Source organism: Taurulus bubalis, assembly GCF_910589615.1.
Source record: "Taurulus bubalis genome assembly, chromosome: 5".
Taxonomy (NCBI): Eukaryota; Metazoa; Chordata; class Actinopteri; order Perciformes; family Cottidae; genus Taurulus; species Taurulus bubalis.
Genome location: NC_136593.1, coordinates 20,352,753 through 20,372,271, shown reverse-complemented (window position 1 = coordinate 20,372,271; position 19,519 = coordinate 20,352,753). Strand labels below are relative to the sequence as shown.

Here is a 19,519-nt window from a genome sequence, read left to right as displayed (position 1 = left end):
GGACTGTAAAGTGTTGTAGATACAGGAATGACCCGGAGGCAGGACTACATTCCCTCTAGTCAGCATCCTGGCTGCACAGAACCAGATGATGCGGAGCGGAGATTCCCTTCATCCCCTGGGGGAGGAGGGGCAGCACACACAAGATAAAAGAAAAGCGCAGATGAGGATAGGTTTTTTTGGTGGTTTATTTTGGTGGTTCCCTAAAGTCGAGCTATGCTTACTGTCTTTATCTAAAAAGAGCATTTAGAATTATTATTTTTTTGATGGCTCACATCTGCTCCTTTGTGATTTACTGGAGAGCTTTTCTGTCCCTGAAGTGTAAGTTATGCAGCATCACTGTCCACTCACCCCATCCTGCACACTTCAGCTAGCATCCAACCTGCTGCATCAGTATTGCATTGTTTCCCTTTGTGCCTCAGAGGACTTTTTTTCTCTCTTTTTATAGCCACTGTAAAGTGTTTCATGAACTAGCCATAGGTAAACAGATTTAACTGGATGTGTCGTTGGAGGATTATTACCTGAATGTCTTGTTCAGGGGACATATTTGCAGAATCTCACAGGGATGTATTCATGGGTTTTGTTTGAAAGCATATATGACACAATATTACACATCACACGTAGCCCTTTAAGCCCTCATCCTAACCCTTAATCTTATTTATTGTTTGAGTTGTGTTTAGAGGTTGTACATGGGGATTATATATTATTGTAGCCCTGATTTTTTATGTTTAATTTGATACTTTAATTGATAATTTGATGCTAAGTGGTTGAGTGTGAGAGGCTGTGAGGGCTTGAACTGCATGGTGTAAATATGAATGGGAGAGCACTTTGCTGCAACATATCACGTGACTACGTAAAACAATATTGTGTACACTTGTGTATTTATTTTATACTTTGTATTTACTTCAGGAGATGAGAAGTCATTTTAAATCATGTATTTTCTTGTTTGATGAATGTAAAGAAAAGATAACATATATAATTTCTGTGTGGGTCAGGGTGTGTGCCCGTGTTAGGTGGGTTTACGAGTTCCTCGGTTTCCTTCGGGTTGCTCGGTTTCCCCCACAGGTGCAGAGGCTACATACTTCTAACAAAGTCAAATGGAAGTCCTCTGAACCAAGATTGCCACCTAGCCAGGTGACAGTTGAAAAAGCTTCTTCTTTATTAAAAAAATCCTTGCCAGTTAGTTAAATAGTGGTCCTCTAAACTAAAATTGGCACCTTGAAAATACAGGTGATTCAGTGAAAAACCTTTTTTTTCTTCTTCTTCTTCAGAACTTGCTTCTCAAGTGAACGCCATTTTTATTTTATCTTGAAAAATGCAAATTTGAAAGTGGCCAGAGTTCGTCTTTTTTGTGTGTTCCGTCTTCCCCAACTAATAACAACACATTTGCGCGCACATACACAATGTTTTTAAAGGATACATCTGCTGAAGGAAAACTATTAAAAATACATTAACGAGCCATACTATCTATTTATTGAGTCTATTTGCACTTAATACCACATAAACTGAAGCAAAAGCACTGAATTGTGATCCACTGTACGTTCTTCATTATAGCTTTCTGTTGTTGTCGGAGCTCTCCTGTTCCCTCAGCCCCCGGAGGAAGGACGGGGTTCGTGACACATGGGGGTTTGCCGTCGGCGCTCACTGACAATACAGTGGCGCAATCGGTAAAACGAGCATCGAATTGTGAGGGAGTCTCATACTTCAATCAAAGGGCATTTGGTTAGTTTGAGTCTTTTCATTGAATCTGTTTACAATATAACTTATAACTAGCCGTCTCATGTAATGTAGCTTCCTGTTGGCAGTAAAACCCTTTAATTTGATGGTATTGACCCTAAATTAATGTAATAAACATTTTGCTGGCTCTTGCATTCTCTTGGTATGATGATTATTACATTATTACCTTCTATTACGCAAACAGGGAGGTTTGCAATGACACTAACGTGACCTCAAGTGAGTTGAAAACATGCTCAAAGTGTTTTTAAATCCTATTCATTTAAATGACACTCAGGAAAATGATTTTAACATAGGAGCACACAGCTGTTTATATACACAAAACAGACACACTTTCTTTTCATGTAACAAGCATTGAAAATGTTCCCAAATGTCGTATCACCTTAGCAGCAGAGCGAGGAGTGTGTGCGTGTGTGTGTGTGTGTGTGTGTGTGTGTGTGTGTGTGTGTGTGGTGTGTGTGTGTGTGTGTGTGTGTGTGTGTGTGTGTGTGTGTGTGTGTGTGTGTGTGTGTGTGTGTGCGTGTGTGATGTCCTGCTACATCAAATCCAGGGATGTCTGTCAGAAAGATAGAGCTATTTTGATTCATCCCAGTTTAAGCCCAAAAGCATGACATGTAATTCAACCTCCAAGCGCAGACACAGAAATATAAATAACTGTCACAACTTCCCTTTCGGAAAAAAAACCTTCCTCTGTCTGTATTCATATTCCTCGCTGTCAGACTGGTACATCTGCCACGCAGACGGCAGCTTCAGTCTGAGGATCGGGACAAAGCAGTCATCTGTTCCCCTGTAGGCATCTACGCGCTTTGAGTTGTTATATCGGTGTAACGCACAAAGCTGTACATGCCATTGTGGGATGTGCGAGGCACAGGGGCCGTGTTCGCCTTCTGAGCGTCTCTGAGCCCCTTTGTGCTGCTATCACAGTCTGATCTGTGTGAAGTGGACTCTGGACATTTCAATATAAAAAAAATACTCACGTCATTTCAGGGATGAAGGAAGTGGAAATAAACCTGTCGGATGGCTTTGTATTCCTGGGCAGTGAGCCAATATCAACAGGACCCTGTGACCTCGTACAGAATTGGACAAAGTGACTTGGCAGAGTGGTGGACACATGACACTCAAGGTCCTTTGGCATCTGTATGAGAGGAGCCATGCTTTCAACTCACCAAACCTATGTGTAAACCCAATATTAGACGCTCGTCCATTTCAGGAGGTCCCGACTCAAACTCAACATTTACTTTTTTTAATTTGATTATTTTAAGTTACGTAACAAACATACTTACTTTTAGCCCAAAGCATGATCTTTTCCCAAAACCTAACCAAGTAGTTGCCTAAACCGAATGACGCCAACGGGTCCAGACAATCCGTCCATGTGTCAAGTTGGGAATGAGGACGGGTCGGTAACCATTTTCTTTATGTTCAATGGCCATGTATTCAAGACAATATCATCATACAATATCTGGGTATTGCAGTATTTGGTACGTAGTTTTCATTGCGTTCACACCCAACACCAAGAAGAAACGAGACATGACGTGCAGATCTACCGCAGGAAGGTCTACCGCAGAGTAGGAGGAGTGATATTTGCCCTCATATGATCAATCTTTTCTTTGTGAAGGTAAGAATTTTGTCGCAGTCAGCTGAAGAAGAGGAGATTTGATATTAAAGAGGGTTCTGGGGTTATGCTGGTTGGCAGAGAATACGGGTCTATTGATGAGAATCTTCTTCTTGTGAAAGACATTTTTACATAAGAATATGATTTCCTGTTAATAGAATAAAATGAAAGGAGAATCAAATTGGCTGCTAAAGGGTGAAAGTCAATGAACTATTCCACGGCATCTTGCATAATATATGTGATGCTCCTGCACGGGGCGGAAATTGTCTTTCTAAAGATATTAGGGGGAATAAAGGTAAATGTGTTCAAATGGGAATCTGAGGAGTAATTGCATGACCCTGTTAACCACAGTATAGCCCGAACTTATTGTAAAAGACTTAATAAAATCATATATTATACAATAACATGTAGTAATACAGAAATCCAGGCAGCAATAGCTAGTTAAAAAATAACAAAAACATTCACAATGTAGTGATCGTTTATTGTTATTTATGGTTTGTTGTTGTTGTTTATGTATTGTTTATTATGTATTTGCTTTGAGCATCTTGGGCAGACAAGTGATGGCAACATTTGGGTGCCATGCCGGGCTGCAGAAGTCCCGCTGTGTTTGAAACCGAGCCATCACACACACTCGCACGTGTGAGTGCACACTCATTCACTCATGTCACATGCAGGGACACAAACAAGCGTAGTAAACTAGTTTGTGGATAAAACGGTGGGTAAAATGATATTATGTAGCTTTTGGGAGAGCTGTACATGTTTCTGTCACAAACATGTCTGTCATAATATCTGTATGGTTTACACAGAGGTAGTCAGAAATAGTCTGATCTGCTTCATTTTTTGCAGGCCTATCGTATTATTTTCTGCTGCCAACAAAATGACAAGAAAAACCACAACAACAAAAACAGGTCATAATAGTTCACTAGCTATACAACTTTAAAAGAAAAGGAGATTGTCCATTGAGATTGCACAATTTTTAGTTTTCCACCAGACCACTATATTGACGTCTCATAATTTGAGTTAAGGCTCCATGAGCAGCTCTCCTGCTGTGTCCATGTTTCAGCACTAACAGCAGAAATGATTCAGAATCAATCAATGGATTCTAATTATTCTATTTTGAGTGGTAGCGGTTCTCAGAAGAGTTCCTCATTGTCAAACATAACCTCGTCAAAACTGTGACACAGGCATCCTTCCTGCACGCTGCAGTGCTGTTTTGTTCTTTCTCAAAGCAGTCAAGTGTGGTGTTTTCTGTGTGATCAGGGAGCCAGACAGAGCTGCTGTCTACATGAATCACAGCGCTCATTAACTCCCAGTGACGCTCACAATCTATGGACCAGTCTGCATATTTATGCGCAGCAACCGCTGCTCCGCTTCTCCCCACAGACGGCGTGTGTTTGCTCAATGAGCTTGTTTGACATGCCGCACAACCTCCCAGGATATAGTCATGCATCATGTTTTTATCCCTCTTCAAACAAAGAGGGATGAAAAAAAATACACATTTTGTTGTGGGGATCTAATCCACAAGATGTAACAGCAAGATATATATATATATATATATATATATATATATATATATATATATATATATATATATAAAGATCAAGGCTTTGCCAAAGAAGAAAACACACTCTAACTAAAATATCGGGATGAGGACAGGAGGTGGCAAAAAAGGGCCAAGGAGCCGTGTGCACTCAGGCTTGCACGGCTTAATCTTTGAGACGGTAATGATAACTGAAAGGGGTATTTTAGCAGCTACGGTGAAACCTGGTAATGGACTAACCTTTTGTTGCTAGTGTGTGGTCTGCGGCCCTCGAATACTCTCCTCCGATGACACACAAAGCTGTGATTTTCTTTCCTTGGGAAAACATGCATGACATGGAAAGTAATTTCACTGAGGCTTAAATGAGGAAAGAAAACATTTAGTGACATTCAGGGTTGCAGTGGTCACTGGTCCAAGCTTGTAGAAATCACAGTCCTGCTTGCACTGCCTCGGAGAATACAACAGATACTGTGCATGCTCGCTAGTTACTAAATGCAGTAATAAAACCCCTTGGGCACATAGAGTCTTCATTAGTAATGCACGGGTCAGCTGTGACGCCATCCAGATCTTCCCGGAAATAGAGCGCAGCCACCCGTGTGTCCCGAACATAATTAAGATCAGAGACCTGCATAATGATGGCTGATATCCCCGTTAGCCGCGTGACCCTCCTTGCACGTTGTAGAGTTGGGCTTTATACCGGTGAAGTGACTTTGTTCATGGAGCGCACACTCTCGATTACATTGAGGTTGTGATGCAATGCCACAGCTTTCCACCTGACTGCTAGTCTGACTACATATTGAGGCTGTAGAGGGAATACATCATTGTAATATCAATACTCTTTTTTTGCTTTTTTATTAACCAACTACCTTATTCACTATGCTGTTGTTTCAACCCAGTCGCCAGAAAAAACTGTGTTGGCATTGTATGTTTTTGCAAACTCTGAGAAAGATAAGAAATATGGATTTCATGGATACATTTTAAATAAGCCTCATTTTATGTTTGCAGAAAAGCACAATGACATGTGGTTAACGTCCTGAAACGATTGGTTAGTTTTAGGCAACAAAAGATCACATTCAAATAATAATGTGTGGTTATTTAGTTGTATTCATTCATGACAATTTTTTTTTGTTCATCTGATAATTGGATGTTCAAACTGCATCATTGGGAACACTCTGCTGATGAAGATCATGTGATATGATTGGAAAGCTCCAGACCAGCTTGCACCTTGTGGTGAGGCTGTTTTACTAACTGGCCTTCATCATGCGCCGAGGAAAGCGCCAGCAGTGATATTTCAATAGAACGTCAAGCTCTACAGACTTTGACGTGCCGACTTTCATTACTTTTCAACAGATTTTGTATTTTTCTCATTCCTCAAATTGATTTTTTGTTTTGCCTCACTGAACAATGCATGGTGAAGTCTTTGTAAGTTACACAAACAGAGCCCAGGGGTACTAAAATGTGTCATCCACTCCATACTATCTAAATCAGCCCGCACGTTGTCGCTCTGGAGGACCTTTTATCAATCAAATGGCAGCTCTGATCAATGTTGATAATGACAGAATCTTTGACCAATCCGCCGTGACAGTCCACTTGCTCCTCGAGACCTCAAATGACCTCGCCATGTGACGAAGTGTCGGGCCCAGGGGCCGTCGGAGCTTCCCATGTCGCTGCGTGTTAGCATCAGAAACACCACACGTAGCCACCGGCCTCAGTAGCTCCACACCGGGTTCCCTTACACGTTGGACCTGACCCTGACCTTCATGCGTCAAGAGAGAGGTATGACATATTCCCCATCCGTTTGAGAGCATGCAAGTCATGATCAAATAAGAGATCAAAACAAGAATGTGAAAGGCTTCTTAGGCTTTTCTGCAATCCAAACCTTTTTGAAGTCCCCATTAAAACTACTACTCCGCGAGAGCTTGGCCCAGTGGTCCCCTCGCACAACAGAAGTGCAAGTCTTTAACATACAGCATGTCAAGTAGCTGTTGTGAGGTAATGAGCATCTGTAGCATATATATTTTACTGGCCGTCTTAATGAGACATCTAAATCTGCCAGGCTTGTTTACTCGGCTACAACGCTAACGATGTCTTCAGTGAACTCCGGTATCAATTTATTTTCCGAGCTGCAGAGTGAAACACAAACTTAAAGTGTTTACATGCAACAGATTTGTCACGTAGGGATAAAGTGGCCAAACTCCCTGCAGTTCGGCAGTTCTTTAATTAAAACATCTCTATCAAACGAGCACCGAGGCGTGTTTGGTTTCTGCTTTCGCTGAAGACCCAAATCATCTGACTCACTCAGACAGCTATAAACCTCAGTAGAACGTGGAAGCACCTTTCATTCCCCTACTCTGAAAAAAAACAAACATTAATCAGACAGACAGAGAAGATAATTGCAGACCGTACTCACATTGAATTTTGAATAGCAGCTCCTTCGGCAGAGATGCTTTATGCACACTGAATAGCTGCTGCAAGTCCTGCTTTGTTCTCTCAACAGCTGCCCTCCTCTGTTCACTCAAACGTGTGAATAGATACAGGTGGATATGAATGTGAGCAGAGGCATGTGTTATGCATATGTCAATTAAAATGCGTACAGGCTTTTGTTTATTCATTTATGACCTTATCGAACACAATCCTTGTACAATATTCCGAAAATATGAACCTTTATATCTCTATATTGCACTACATTACATCACATTCATATGCAGATACCATAGCGCTTTAGTTTGCACAAGATGCGATGCTACCGGCACGTCCTCATAGCCAATGACCGAATAGGTCAATGACTCCCCAAACAGCATAGATAACCAGCGACAGCCGCACGTTGTGAGATGGTCGCAGTTAAACACCTGGTGAAAGGGTCAATGGACTGCAATAATATTGCAAATTTCACTGAAACACATGCTGACATTCACCCGTTCACTTATTCATAAATGCCATGCAGGGCATCCAACCATGAACCTGCCGATTATTCTACCTTCGACAAAAGACTACTTTCAGGAAAAGAACATAGTTTTTTTTAAAAGCCATTTTGATAGGTGACCTAGGTTACAGTATGTACTTGAGTTATGTATGTTCTGCAAGTAATAGTAATAAGTCAACATTGGCTTCTTGATGCAAGGGGAGACACAAACAGTGGTCTCCTGGGTGAAAGTCCAGTGTTTGTTTGATCAATCCTTCCACCTCCTCCCTACGTGGACTTCGTTGCTCTTTATACCTTGTCGCCTGACTTCCTCCTTTGCTCCCGTCATAATTACAAAAGCAACGAGAAGTTGCCACCTAAAAATAAGAACAACAATGGGTCGTAATAAGCTACAGCTGTTTGTGGAGGTAGGTCTGATACTACTGTACATCCCAATAGCATATAGTATAATGCATTGTATATATCAATACAATTATATAGAACATAGCATATAGAGTCCAAAAAAGTTAGAAAACATATATATATATATATATATGTATATATATATATATATATATATATATATACATATATATATATATATATATATATATATATATATATATATATATATATATATATATATATATATATATATATATATATTTATATATATATATGTATATATATATATATATATAGCCTCACTAACTGTACTGCTGTGGAACGACGGTTGAGATAATTACCAATACATTTGACTTGTCTTTTTAAGTCTTCCTGCGGCCGTCTGCAATACACAGGTCGCGGTTGACAGAGAATCAAAGGACAGACATGAATACACACACACACACACACACACACACACACACACACACACACACACTGACGGCAAGACATACAGAGACTCCTTCCATTTTTAGCTAGACATAACTCTGACTGGACTCTCACTGTCTCCAGCTCCAGTAAATAATCGAAGTGTCGAAGTTGCTCTGTGAGAACTCCAACAACTCCATTTCAGCCTTAAATGCTCTGGGAGCTCATGTCAAGGTGCGGTGGGATTTGCAGATTATGCAAGAGTGTGGGCTATCCTGACGGAAATAATGCAAATTGCTGTGAGAACGTCACATATTGTAGCTGTGAGGCGAGAATAGATGGCGGCCATGAGAGGAAGCCTTTGAATGGCGTGAAAGCAAGTACATCCACCAAAATGGATTCGCTACGACCTTGTACGATTTGCAAATGACAGGTGTGGATGTCATGAGTGCTTCTCAATGGGATGGAAACATTGCTCGCATCAACAAGAGTCTTCAACAAACGAGAAGAAATCGTTACTTTGGTGTGCGGCAGAGCTCGACAGAGCAAAATGGCGTTGACATTGAACTTCACCACATGGAATGAGTGTTTTAAAAGGCAATTTTCCCACACACGATCTGCAGCCGTCTTCGTGTCCTTGGTTTTTGTGCTACATCCGGTCCTCAGCTGCAATTCCGACAGCCAAGGACAAAATTCGAGCTCTGCCAGAATGCTACAGTATGAAAGGCTAATAAGTGGGGAGCGAGGCGAGGTGGAGCGGCCTCTCAGCTGCTTTGAGAGAATGATAATTTGACGATGGTGAAATAGCATCACGATGCTTCCTCTGAAAGAGAATAAATCTGTAATTCAGAATTCCGCACTGTGGATTCGTCATATATCCTTTTTTAATTTTCCTTTCTATATTTCACCATGCAGAAAGAGTTTATATACTAAAAATGATGCTCATCCATACTCCTCCCTAATCTCTTCTCTGGGATTGTTCCAGCAGGTGGGGGGCGTGGCTTTACCTAGAGTCAGCCAACATGAAACCTTGTACAAGAGGGTCATGTAACAGAGAGAGAGAGAAAAAAAGCAGCAGATTATCTGCGAGGGATGCGAGCATGTTTATGCGGCACAAAAAAAGGGAGGAGGCCCGCTTGGAGCGTGATGCGGCGACAGCAGCAACATTATGTCATCCGAGGGGGGCTGATCCTCTGACATGCTCTGGCAGAGAGAATATCATGTTTGCCACGACCCTGTCCATATTTATGGATGGGGAGCAAATGAGATTGGGGATGGAAGAGGAAGAGGAGCGAGGGAATCAGAGGATGAGCTCCGGCTGCACTGCAGTCTGTTTAAATCCAACATGTTTTGAAGCCTTGAGTTTGACGTATTGGCCGTCGACATCTTGACTTTTTGCAACCAGTGAACAGAAGTGACCATATTTAGACTGCGGATGAGTAACGTAGAGACGCCGTGTATGGCTCTGGTAGCGGTAAAGACCTACAGCATACCCTGCTTTATGGTCTTTATGGTCTATTTGACTCTAAATGGACATCATGCTGTATTGAAGAACACTTGAAACTAGAGATTGAGACCATAAACTCATGTTTACAATGTTTACTGATAATAATTACTAAATACAACATCTTAAACAAACAGAAGGAACTAGAGGTCACGTGTCCATACAAAGTACAGAGAGTAGACCTTAAGTGTGAAGCTGCTGTTAGCTAATGCTACGCACGGATGGAAGCCAATTTCTGATGATCTGAAATGCACCACTTTAAAATCTCAATGAAAAACTCTGCTGCTCTGTTGTGCATTCAATGGATTGGACACTGCACTTTTATTCGCCATGTTGTATTTGGAGCGGCATATTACTGAACATATTACTGAACTGTTACTGCACGAAAACCGTACACTGGTCTAATTTCTATTTGTGTTGCAATTTATTTTCCTAATTGTATTCTATTATAACGCTCTATATAGCGCTCTACAAATGAACTCAACTTTGGCTGCCTTGCATGATTTCCATTGTTCAATAGTTGAGATGAAAATAGGCACGTGAGGGTCACAGTTGGATGCTTTATTTGTGTCGTCCTGCATGGCTCAGTTGTCGGTGTCACTCGGTCTTCGCTGTGACAAAGACAGATTTAGCTCAGAAGTGTTGATTGGCCGTGTCAGTCTCAAGCGGTGCCACTGCTCGGAAACACACTGACTTTGACTGAGGCGACGGCACTACTTTGTCACTTCACGACAGTTATCTGAAGTTTTCACACGTTGTTCACACGTGGTCGTCGTCTTCATCATCATATACATATTGGTTCATAGTTGTGCAGGGTCAATGTGACGATTGTACAAATATTCAAACATGACATTCTTTCAATCTTTTAGATGACACTAAAGTGATGCTTTCTGTCCTCCAACACAACACACTCTGTCCAGCAGTGTAAGGGTTGTTTCAGGTTTAGGTCGGGCGGAGACGCATATGGATGTGGAGTCAGTGTTTGAAAAAAATCACCAGCCAGACTGTTGTCTCTTGGCAACGCATCACCTCGTCAAATTTGACAAAGAGACTTCCCCTTGAGCGAGACTCTGTCCATAATGTTGTCAGACATTTATAATAACAATTTGAGCCTGTCAGTGGCAAAAACAAGTACTGGTAGTTTTAAAAACCGTTACATGAGTCACTGCGACACAAAAACATGGGGAAATAGGATCCAGGTTGGAAAATACTATTTCTGTGTTCCAAAAAGGGACGACTATAAAACAGCGATTAAAAATCAGACACTGTTATCTGCAAAGATTTAGAATTACAATGATATAACAAATTGCATTCAGTAAGTTCGAACTTTCCCTCTGTAAACTACTTAAAAGAGTAATTGATTATCAAATGTCAATTTTTTATATATGTGATTAACATTGTACAGTATATTGCGTGGATGTAGATCATGTGTAATGATACTGGGTCTCTATAGGTCTCTAGAACACTCTGTGGGTTTGAAAGGATGTATTCAAAACTGTGGCCTTGGAATCTACAATGGCTGCACAAATTGTATGTGTGAGTGTAAAAAATGTCTCAAACAATTCACCGTAAAGTTAACAAAAGGCAGGGTCATCATGTTGATGTTCAACCATCGCTATTTGTTGGGGTGTTTTATTTAGTCCCTGTAAGGTGATGCTGGCGTGAGTGAGTCACAGAGTGTCTGAATGGCGGGCTGGGTTTATAAACCTCCGTCAGCCCTCAACACATGAGTTTGAAGGCCACTTGTCTCCGCGGTCTGTCACGTATGCACATGCAGCAAAATCCGACAGCCTCAGCATCCGTACTTTCCACCCTCGAGGGCACGGGAGCGCAGAGACAGCTCTTCATCATGAGGTCCTTCGTCCTCCTGTTCTTCACCCTGCTGCTGGTGTCCCACGGATCTTCAGCAGTCATCACAGGGGTAAGTGGGAGCAAACAGGGAGGTGATGGGGAGTTTGATGGGAATATGGAAGTGCTTGCTTTTCAAATAAGAAAATGTTGCCTGCTGTGCCGTGTTCAATATATTCTTTGCTGTGAATGGCATTAGTTCTTACTATTGTAAGTGATTTTTTGAGACTTCACGCATTTTAACACAAAAGAAACAGAACAAATATTCTAGTAAAAAATAAAAACATAAATTAAGTACATACAGTCTTATTTGTGCTTAGACCAAAGCCTCCATTGTGACGTTCATTCTCTGGTGAAAATATTGGCAAGTTAATCTTTAAATAATGATTTCAGTATTTTAATTCTCCTGTGCTTTTAAAAAGTTTAGCTTTGGACAAAATGTTAAATATCTTATACAGAGAATTAATCATTATACAATATGATATGAAATATATTTATTTTGGAAATTACCAATTATAATTATAATTTCAGAAATACCCCACATCGTTGCATTTTTGGTTATCTAAAAGCATGAAGGGCTACTATAAATAATAGTATAATAATTTATATATATGTATATATATATGTATATATATATATATGTATATATATATATATATATATATATATATATATATATATATATATATATATACATATATATACATTTATATCAATTTACCCAGTTCGTTGAAAGATTTCCTCTTCTAAATCAGGATTTATATAATTCGATGAGCATAAATTGTGGCCATAAAAGCTCATAAAACATCCCTCCCTGTCACAACAACCCTCTGGTCGCCGATGTGTGCTGCGAGAAGAACATGCAGCAATAAAGCAGAAAGTGATTTTCATCCTCGTCTGTCACATGAAATCACTTCTGTTCCTCTTCATTGTGTTCCCTTCATCTCATCCAGAGCGAGAACTGTCACTCAGCATCTCATCCCGACACTCAAGACAATAAACCACCAGCGATCCTGAGGTGTTTTGTTGAGGTATGATATGACTAATGGTGTTATAACACAATACCATTAGCATAATATGCTGTTAGGGAAACACCAGTTTGCGTTGTGTGTCGCTCTTCTGCTCATAATACATTTCTCATCTAAAAGCTTCAGAACACAGAACCTGCTTTTTCTTGTTCGTATAATAATTTGCATATTATTGTGTTCAATTACATCGCATAACATGTATGCATTATATCATTACATACATATTAACAATAACATTTCTCCTTAGATTAGCACCAGTTACACTAGTGACAGCTGTTCATTGAATTTTGGACCTTTTTCAAACCAAAGAATTTGAATTAACAGAAAATATGTCCTAAAGTTAAAGGAGCAGTGTGTGGGATTCAGAGGAATTCATTGGCTGAAATGCAATATAATATTCATAATAATTTTTTTATTGTCGTATAATCACTAGAAACTAAGTTGTTACCTAATATGAGCCCTTCATATCTACAGAGGAAGTGAGTCCTCTTCACAGAGTCGCCATGTTGCTACAGTAGCCCAGAATGGACAAACCAAAAACTGGCTCTGGAGAAGGCCCAATGCGGAAGTGACTTACCTTGAATTCGACTCCTCCGGTTGAAAAATAAGTCTGATTGTATCTTGTAGACTTGTAGAAGTCTATGGGGAAATGATTCTACTTCTCACTTGATTAATTACCTCAGTGGACATTGTAAATATGAGTTTATGTTCTCAATCTCTAGTTTCAAGTCTTCTTCAATACAGCATGATGCTCATTGAGTAAATTATGGTCCATTTAGATTAAAATATGATCGGCAAGGTACGCTTTAGGGCGGGGCTACCTTGTGACTGACGCTACCATGGCGTTGTCCGATGCAGTGTTTTCATCTTCAGTATGTTTTGTGTGTGTGTGTGTGTGTGTGTGTGTGTGTGTGTGTGTGTGTGTGTGTGTGTGTGTGTGTGTGTGTAGGCCTGTGAGAAGGACTCTCAGTGTGGAGGAGGGATGTGTTGTGCGGTGAGTTTGTGGATCCGCAGCCTGCGCATGTGCACGCCGGCGGGACAGGAAGGAGACGACTGTCACCCTATGAGCCACAAGGTGAGGCCGTCGACAGACAGATGTGCAGTGAAGATCCACCCACCAATGATTCATCCCCGTGGCAGTGATGCTTTCAAAGCAAAAATGTTTACAAGAGGCCAGAAAAAAACCTTCCACTGCGTCCATTAAGCCTGATGCTAATCAAATGAATCTCTTACTAAAGGTGTCTCCTTTTCTGCTTCCAGATTCCTTTCAAGGGGAGAAGACTTCACCACACGTGCCCCTGCCTGCCCAACCTGTCGTGCATCACCATAGAGGAGGGGAGGTCCACATGTCTCTCGCCATACAAGTATCCAGACTACCTCTGAGGACCAACACTTCACTTTCCGCCTTGAATTGCCTGTTTGTTTGTTTTTATTTATTTTGAATAAAGATATATATATATATTTAACATTGCATAGTCATTTTTGGTGCACGTTAAATTAAACTAATGAAAGTAAAATCATAAATATATATATTAGATGTATAGATTTATATTGAATTAAATAATGCATCGTCAATTTTGGTGTCTATATTTAAAGGGAAATGCCCCCTCAGATTGTTGGGGAATGATGACCTCTCCCTTTTGTGTATAAGTGTGCTTGTTTCACTTATTTCAGTTACATACACCTCACAGTGAAATCCAAAGAGCACAAATAATATATATTATATCGATTCAATCGTATTCAATATATTATAATTTTTGTATTATTTAATTATTGGACTCAAAATACACATGGAAAACAGCCGTCTTCTTCATTTGTATTTGGTGAGAAGAATAAATGACACATGCTGTCTCATAGTACTTACTGCAGCAGTTTTTTTCAGCTGCCATCTAGGGAAACATGAGGAGAAACACACTTTCCTTCAATGGCTACAAAATGACATGCTGAGTGACGTGCAAGTTGCAGTTTCATTATCCACTCATAACCGGAACACACATCCGCAGTCCTGTTTCATGCTTTCACTGAAGACAAAGTAGCAGAAGGACAAAGCGTGAGAACATTTAAACTGTGGTCGAAAGACGAGCGTAGACGAGAGAGTCTTTTCTCCCCTTCACCTTGGCAGCACGTCTTTATCACGGCAGGAAACAGTAGGACGGCTATGAAATTAATCAGTCAGGCTGTGATTCGCAGCATTTGTTCAAAGCCCAAAGCTAGAATTAGATTTGCCCAATGTGTAACGCAATGACTCACATCAATCTTATTATATTTTAAATGGATGTTGGTCTTTATGGCTCTGGACATGAGAGCAGTCTAACGGCGTAGGAAAAAAAATCCTCAAATGATGATGAGATCTCGAGCGCACATAAAGGAATATTGGTAGCGTCGCCATGACTGCTGAAATGAACCATGAACTGTGTGGAGACATGAAAAAAGTCGATAAATCAATCAGCTAACTGACAGATAATGATTAGGCTGTTTTGATCATCGATAACAAAAATAATAATAATGCATTTCATTTTTATCGCACTCTTCCTTCAAAAGAATCTCAGAGTGCCACACATATAGTAAAAACAAATAAAACCGATTAAAACATAGTTAAAGCAACCCATAAATATAAAAAATAAAAATAAGAATGTAATAGCTGACAATAAATTAACTCAAGGTAAAAATGCCTTCCTGAATAAAAAGGTTTTTAGGCCAGTTTTAAAAGAGTTCAGTGTCTGAGTTGCCCTTAGGTGGTCAGGGAGACCGTTCCACAAGCGTGGCGCTGCTGAGCAAAAGGCCCGGTCGCCCATGGTGCGGAGCTTGGTTTTGGGGACCCGAAGGAGCGAGCGGCCTGTGGATCTAAGGGTGCGGGTGGGAGTGATAAGTTCTTGTAGGTAGGGGGGTGCATGTCCATTGATGCATTTATAGGTGAGTACTAGGACTTTGTAGTTAATCCGGAATGAAATAGGGAGCCAGTGCAGTGAGTGGAGAATGGGTGATATGTGGTCATATTTCCAGACTCCCCTCAGGACCCTAACGTCCTTTTTGAGCATAAACTTCAAACATTACCGAGCTCCAGGTCGAACCAGACTGCATGGGCCATCTTCTTTTGAGGGAAACGTCTTTCCTTCCGGATTATGCTTGTTTTTTACGTGTCGCGAATACGTTTTTTAATGAAAGGTCCGCGTGCTCGTAGGGATGGGTCGAACAGACATTGGACTTTCATCCAGGACACCGCTGTTCGTGTTCATGAAATGAAAAGTCGTCAAGGACTTACTTGACCTTAGATAGTAACTTAATTAGGTAATAAACATACTTATTCTGAGCCAGACCCTGATTCTGTTTTTCTTTAGTAAACTGTAGTTGATAATGCAGTTTAGTTAGTTTGTATGGGAACGTCCTTTTTAGCAGAAGTGGTTGGACTCTTGGCTACATTAGCTGCTACTAGCGTTACGCTAGTTACGCATCCAAATCTTCAACGGAATTGTTGGTAATTGAGTTGCACTGTGGGAAATGTAGGCGCCATATCTTGACAAGGAAAAGAGGAGCTTGGAATCGGTTCTGAAGTTAAGAACTTTCGAAACCCGACCCAGCCTAACCTCATCAGATGATAGCGTTTTTTTAAAAGCTACATTTCCAGCTGTCCAAATTGCATTTAAGGAAAACCCAGTGAGCAGTAGGTTAGCGTTGTTGCTTGGTGTTTAGAATGACTGAAAAGGTCAATAAAAGATAATAAATATTTCCCCGGCATCACAGCGGAGGCTGGGAACGACGCGATGCAAAACCCGACCCGCATTCACGTTGCACGAGAGCACGTGCAGGTGAGGAGCCTCCTGTGGTCGAGGAGCCACGGTAATTACACCGCGAGACCTCAGCACGCCGGTGGCGGAGCACAGCCATCTGTCAGGAACAAGCAGGCGTGTTGTGATGCTAATGGTTATGGATGTACAGAGGGCAGGCGGCGTGTTGAGGAGCTGGCGTTGGAGGGCAGATCAGAGCGCTCGGGAACACCTCGCTAAATCACAGCGATTAAGGTGTGCACCGAGAGGACCGCTCAGCCTTTGAAAGCCGCGGGTTGGTGTAATCGAGGCCGCCGTCGATGAATGCAACAGCAATTAGCTGAATCAAAAGCTGGCTACTGGCTTGAGGAAGGAGGAGGGGATTAGGGGTTTTGAGGGAGTTTGATTAAAAAAGCAGGTGCCCTGCGATCGGCCTATTGAAACAAATCTAATGAAATTGAATTGAATTAACTGTTAAATAAATGCTGTGCTGAGAAGGAAAACATTTATTTCCCAACATGGTGGTATAAATGTTTAAAGCCTTCTTCACACTGCCAAGAATTTAAAGATTGTGAGTCTAAAAATACTGGAATTAGCCTAACATATACCAACCACAAGCACATTTTTAATCATTGAATCTCACACCATGCAGGTTTTTAAAGGGGCACTCTACATTTTACACAGGAAGTTGAGTTTACTTGTCACAAGTAGTTCAGTCTTTGAAAACGTTTAATGTCTAATGATGAACCCCAGAGGCTTAAAAAGTCTACAAGTGAGAATCACCAACTGGGGGTTGGGGATTTGAAGGAAGTGGGTGTTTGGACGCTGTCCAGTTGCTTTATGGGAAATGTAGGATTTTGAGCTTGACCCATTCCTAAGACTAAAAATCAAGATATTTTTGCTTCCGCTGCTTTAATTCTGATCATTCTTCTTTTAATCCGCCTCCTGCTCGTTCCTCAACTTTATGGAAGTGCAACTTTAAATCACTGGAGTGCCCTTTAAAAATCCCTTAAGTCCCAGAGTAAATACCAAGGACATGGGAAAATCCACAATAGAAACAGACCAATGTCTGTATGGATTTGTTTCCAAATACAGGGTGCAACTCTCTCTTTTTTTCCAACTGTAAAATCTGCATGTCTCCGTTTACAAACCAATGCAACAAGCTAGAGACTGCCAGGAAACACAAGAGAGGCACACAAGAAAAACACTGCCCATAATGCCGTGTTCACACCAAAAAAGATTTGCGGATTTTCGCAACGCTTTTTCGTCTGAGTTTACTCCCTCGACTTTATGTGGTGAATTCGTTTTTAATTTTTTGGCAACCAATCGCTGGGGAAAAGGGGCGGGGCTTATCTCAGTGTCTGTGAAAACATTTACTATTTCCGCCATTCACCACTGAAATAACCACTAGTTCTGCGTTATATTTGTTGAGGAAGTCCCACAAACGTCGGAACATTAAACGCCGCCGTGTCTGGGTTCATAATATTATCCGTAGTCACACACAGCTCCGACTCTTCCAGGACGAGTGTCTGAATGAAGCCGCTTCCAACGCTCCTTCAGCGGACCAGCATTTTGATTCAGTAACGGCGGTGATGCCGGGCAGAGCTTCTCAACGCTGATTGGCTTTCGCAACTCCGCGTCGGAAACTGCGAAAAAGCAGATTTGAGAATTTGAAAATTTTCGCAACGCCATTTTGCATCTATCGCGCCGCCCGGCGAAATATACGCTTTTTCGCAACAATTCGCGTCTGTGCATTGACTTAACATGTAATCTGGTCTCGCGAATATTTCGCAGCTCTTTTGGTGTGAACACGGCATAAGGCCGGACGAGTCCTGCATGGTGAGCAGGCTATCCGGCGCAGAACCAGATCAGGTAAAGACATCTTGTTAAAAAACAGATTATGGAACCCAAACAACTTATCGTCCATTTCTCATTTATTTGCTAAGAAATACAAACAATGCAAACATCCTTTCCAAAGCACCAAACTGTTAAACATTATCGTGTCCATATCTGTAGAAAAAGAACATCTGTAAGGAACCCATTTTTTCAGCACACCTGACCCATGAAGAAGATTACAAATTCTTCAAAATAGCTTTTGAAGTGAGTTTCGACACCTTTTCAACATAGATTCCCACTGCATTATGAAATATACAACATATCTGTTTGTTTGTTTTTAAAGGAAGGAGGGGAAAAGAGAGGCTTTCCTGTATTTACAAATGTGACGCTGTCCTCGTTAAAAATATACTGAGATCTGCATCTCATTTGTGGTATCCAAATAACTAGAGGTGTCACAGACGTTGGAGGAACTGACTCCCATCACAATAGTTCTGTTGTATAGTCATCATTCTGCAAAAGGCATACAACCTCCAATGGGTGTGCTGGGATAGAATGTCAAAATATACAAACAGATAGCCAAAGTGACATTCATGAACAATATTGTAGCGGACAAAAAAAGATTGATATATTGAAAAGGGTGTAAAAATGTCTCTCTGCAGACAGGTATTGGAATTATTACAAATTAACAAGTGGCAAGGTTGATTGTTTTGGGGAAAATCTTTAGTTATTCTGATTAGGATGAGCAAATATAGCATTCATTTACACACTATTTAAGTTTTGGTTAGATCAAAATAGTGGGTTCACCCTTCAAAACATCCCTGTGCGTGTGCAAACACACTCTGGGGACCATGTCTGTACATTCTGAAACCAGATGTAATGTGCATGTCTTTGGCAGTATTTGTTTATATATATATATATATATATATATATATATACGCGGG

At 40.9% G+C, this 19,519-nt stretch overlaps 1 protein-coding gene across 1 annotated transcript; it reads left to right on the top strand.

The window, feature by feature from the left end:
* Positions 1–11,828: 11,828 nt before the first annotated feature.
* Positions 11,829–14,361, top strand: prok2 (prokineticin 2; the record flags this gene model as incomplete). The annotated part of the gene is made up of 3 exons (XM_079219029.1): positions 11,829–12,023; positions 13,928–14,053; positions 14,239–14,361. 3 exons carry the CDS (start codon positions 11,829–11,831, stop codon positions 14,359–14,361), a joined length of 444 nt encoding a protein of 147 aa, XP_079075155.1.
* Between the last annotated feature and the right edge of the window lie 5,158 nt (positions 14,362–19,519).